Source organism: Condylura cristata, unplaced genomic scaffold (assembly GCF_000260355.1).
Source record: "Condylura cristata isolate star-nosed mole 26May11 unplaced genomic scaffold, ConCri1.0 scaffold00007, whole genome shotgun sequence".
Lineage (NCBI taxonomy): Eukaryota > Metazoa > Chordata > Mammalia > Eulipotyphla > Talpidae > Condylura > Condylura cristata.
Window position 1 is genome coordinate 52904925 of NW_004567108.1, and position 4850 is coordinate 52909774.

The window sequence follows — 4850 nt, forward strand, 5'->3', positions numbered from 1 at the left end:
TCTTTCTTTCTTTCTTTCTTTCTTTCTTTCTTTCTTTCTTTCTTTCTTTCTTTCTTTCTTTCTTCCTTCTGCCAAATAAAGATAGAACTTTTCCATTGAAGCTGGAAATCTGCATTCCCAAAAGGCAAACCCACCCCAACTTATAAGCACTCAAATTTAAGAATGACTTGGTTAAATGAATTTAAATGTCTAAGTCAACTTTCAATTATAAAGATTATGTGAATTTTGTCTTACTCGGATATTCTTCTAAATTCTAAATCGCAGGCTTCCATTTTCTCTTTACAAGGTATCTCTGTAACTTGAGCATCTATCAGTTGTGAATAGTTACCAAACTCTCTGCCTCTAGTTTCAAATTAATTTAGGTCTGATCTTTACGGTAAGGTTTAAGATAATTGCTTTAGTACTATTAAAATTTAAGATATGCTTCCACCAAATGAAAAGGCAAAAAACAACTTCAATTTTATTTTATACTTTAACCAATAAAAAACAATAGCACATTTTTTCATGCCTGCTCACTAGCTTTTTTTTTATTTTTTTGAGCTACACCTTAAGTCTACTCTGAGCTCACCCCTCTCCACAATATATCATACCTTCATAGAACATGTTTACCTTAATTAATTCCCCATATAATATGTGACTCAGATTAAATACATTATAATCTGGAATATTAATTCCTGCCCTTCAAGAATGCCTTTTTGTTTACTGAGTTTTCAAATGTGATTGAATAGAGCACATCAAAGTAATATGATGATTTCTCACCCAGTCTAACAATGATTCCTAATTTTCTTTTTTTACAGTATAAGCAAGTGGAACAATACATGTCGTTCCATAAATTACCCGCCGATATGCGCCAGAAGATTCATGATTATTATGAACACAGATACCAAGGCAAAATCTTTGATGAGGAAAATATTCTCAGTGAACTCAATGATCCTCTGAGAGAGGTAAGGTTTATAGTTCTTCATCTCCATGGTGCACCAGTATTGTTTATTTTCTTTTTTCATGGGAAATCCTAATGCAGATCCTAAGCCAGTTATGCATCTATAAAGGAAAAATCAGCACTAAATATGAACACACCATTTCTATCCTTATATTTCCCTATGTCCTTCCACATAGGCTTTGCATTGCTTTGAAAAAAATATTACAGAAAGGTTCTTATAACTATGATTTTCAAAATGGTTTTATTTTTTACTTCAAATTATCAAACTTCCTTGTAATGGCTTCCCTGCCCATGTTTTAGCAATCGTACATTCTCTGACCTCATGCTTACTGATTTATTTCTCTTTTACTTCTGCTCTCTAACAATCTTCATTTTCTCTGGTCATCTCCTGTATTCTGATCTCAGTCAGATCTTATAACTGGGAGCAACTGATGTCATATTATTCCATTAAAAATATTTTTCAACATCAATAACCACTTACTTGCCTCGTATCTTCTTTCCATCTCTACCTGGAAGCCTTCTCTCTGCCTACGAGAATATTCAGGTCACCCCTAGACCTAAACAATATCCTCTTAATTGTTCATATTTCTTACAATGTTTTGCTTTTTCTCCTATATTTATATGAAACCTTCTCAAATGATTACCATATAATCATTTCACAGTATCTGATCTCTATTTCTTCACCATTTTTTTTTAATTATCAATGTCTCATTAACCATCAAGCCCTTCATCTTTGACCATTGATGGTACTTTTTAAACCTTTAACAAATCACATGTACAGGATCTCATTTTTGGGCTTCTTTAAAATCGAATGATTACTGAGCTATTAGTTTTTCCTTCTGTCCTTCTGAATTTTTTCTTTTATTTATTTCACCTCACACTTTAGTAAAATTTGAATTCCAAGTTGTTCCCATAGCACCATTTTCTTAAAATTTACCAGATCTCTCCTGACCCTATATATAATGAATATATCTACATATTCATTGCCTTCCATCGCTAAATCATTTATATTTGGTAAGACTGTGAATGTTTTAGTTAGTCTCTCAGGTCATTTGAAATGTGAAGCTCTGGTCCCTTTTGAATTTTTTGGTCCCTTTTGAATCTTTCTCTACTGTGTTGAATTTTTTTTCCACCCTGTGCCCTTGTGTGTTTCCTAGTACTATCACCCTCACTTCATGCTTCTCAGAGACTTTATGTACTGCCCCTTAGGTTTGCTAAATTCTGCCTTCTCTTACTACCATTTAAATCATCACTGCCGGGGGTCATCCCTAGTTGCACAAGGTTAAGTCTGCACTATCAAGCTCTCACTAGCCACTCTGACATGAATTTGATCCCAGCCCAGGGAGCTGACCCACATAGCACAGCAGACATCTCCTGCCTCATCCTCAGTGTGTACACTCAGCAGTGTATACACACTGCCATTTAAAAAAATAGAGAGTGCTGACAGAAAGTGTTAGTTTAAAAATGAATCATAAGGAATTTCATACACAGCTCACTGCTGTGTATACACTCAGCCGTGTATTTCAGTAGATCTGCCTGTTCTGATAGCCGCCCACTCTGTCTCTGGTAATCCTCTCACCCACCCTCACCTTGTATGCATAAATAAATAAATCTTTAAAAAAATAATAAAACATCACTGCCAAAGTAATCTTTTTATGTTTATAAGATGGCCATATCTGTCTCCGAAACTTTTAGTCTTTACATTATATTTTAAATCAAAGAAAGCATCCTAGGCTCCTATTCCAGTCATTCTGTGCTCGGAAAACCTCTAAATTTCCAGTTTTTCTTTTTCCCATTGTTCTTCATGCTCCAAATTGGCCTGCAGCCAACAGTATAACTTGCTGTTTTGCAAAAATCAATTATAATTTCTCACCCTTGCATCATATGTTTTCCAGAAATGTCTCTCATCTGTTGGCAAAGTCTACTTCAAATAATGCGTCTTTATTTATACCTTCTTTGATTTTTCTAGACTAGATCTCATAACTTTTCTCTGACTCCAAGTGCACTGACTCCATAACTTTTGGGACTACTTACACATTCTGCTTATCTTAAAGTAGAGAAAATTTTGAACTTTGTTCCTTAGAACAAATGTAAATTTCATTTACATTTTCTATTTTCTTGAAATTTCCAGTATATGTTACATCTATTAGGTAATTCTTTAAGTATTTTCATTTCATCTAATATCTTATAATATGTAAATTGTTACTAAATTTCCACATCCACTAAAAGTTATTTACGTTTTTGGGGCAAGCATTAAGATAGATGATGAGTTTGAACATTAAAAGGAGGAAAAATCTGTTTTTGGTTAGCTTATTTCCTTATTAAGTCCTCAATCAATTTTAAATTTATATATTTTTTAAATCAGGGAGCGTGGAGTTTTTTGTATTTTTATTAACTTTTTAAGTTTTTTTTTAATAGCGGTAACATTATTTATCACTGAGGTAATAATGTTATTGGTATTTTGGAGCTACAGGACAATCACCTGCCACACCTGCCACAGTATCACCACTGTCTGTCACCAACCACCAAATTACCTACAGTGCACTACCATAGATTTTTTTTTATATTTTGTACTAAAAAAAAGATATCTTAAAAAAAATCTATCAATATGTTTTGTTTTAGCCTTGTGTTGGGTTAGAGAATTTTTTTAGAACCAAATTTCCATCACTAAAATGTAGATCAAATTAAAATATGGGAAGATCACTCATTGACTCTCATTCATTTCATTGAAATGAAAAAATCATTCCATTATTTATAAATAAAGCCACAGCTTTATTTTAAAGAGGCAGGCGAAAGTAAGCACTCTAGCATTCTGGCATAAAATGCCATTTTAAAAAAAAATTAGAGAGCTGAAAGAAAATGTTAGTTTAAAAATGAATCATAATGGCCCTCCCTGGTGGTGCAGCGGATTAAAGCACTGCACTGAGAAGCTAAAGCCACTTGTGCATGAGTTCGATTCCCACCTGCCCCGGAGGTGACCACATGGCGTGGCAGACCTCTCCTGACCCGCCCGCTGCTCCCCTCAGCAGTGTACTTCTTCGATCTGCCTGTTCTGTTCCCCACTCTGTCCCTGGTGAATCCTCTCACCCTCCACATCTCTGGCCTGTACCCAGTTCTGTATGAATAAATAAATCTTAAAAAAAAAATACAAACAGTACTCCACCTTGACACATGAAATTGTACATGAGTTGCCTCCATTTCTACTTTTTTAGTCTTATTTCAGTAGGGAGTTATTGATAACTTCCTGAGGAGCAAAAATACTTTTGATCACCTCTTTGCCTTTCTTCATGCTGCCTTCTCTATCTTCAGATCTTTCAGCTTACCTTCTCCTTTTTCTTAAACATACTTACCAGGCATGACCATCTTTATAAATTACCCTAACCACTCTAATACTATATTTGTCATTTATCACTTGTGATAAATGTCATTTGTCACTTACATATCTCTCTCAAGGTTGTGGATATTTTGAGAGCTAGAGTCTTAACATATTTGTATTTCTAGTGATCAGTATATAGTAGAATTTCAGCAAATGTTTAATGAGCTTTTTTTTTTTTGCAATTGTAATTGTGAATGAAAAGCAAAGTCAGAATTGTGGTGACTTACTGAAATTAAAGACACTAGTAGTAGAAGGTAGACACTTAACACTTTATAAAGGAGAAAACAGTGAACTCCGTTTTGTTCTTCTGGAATCAGAATCACAAAATGTCTAAATTTAATGATATCCTGAGTAAAGACTTTACAATGAGAGAAGAAGGATGAATAAAACAGGAAAAGAAGGAAAGACATGGCAAAGAGTTGACAAAAGTCAATTTTCAGGCCCTCCCTGGTGGCGCAGCGGGTTAAAGCACAGCACAAAGAAGCTTAAGCCACTTCCACATGAGTTCGATCCCCGCCTGCCCCGGAGGTGACC

General features: G+C 34.6%; 1 protein-coding gene across 1 annotated transcript in view; it reads left to right on the forward strand.

The window, feature by feature from the left end:
* The window catches only part of HCN1 (hyperpolarization activated cyclic nucleotide gated potassium channel 1), a 350252-nt gene that overhangs the window by 294347 nt on the left and 51055 nt on the right, over window positions 1–4850 (forward strand). Inside the window, exon 12 of the mRNA XM_004678468.2 lies at window positions 798–944. Coding sequence (XP_004678525.1) covers window positions 798–944 — 147 coding nt within the window. The remainder of the gene's footprint in view (window positions 1–797; window positions 945–4850) is intronic.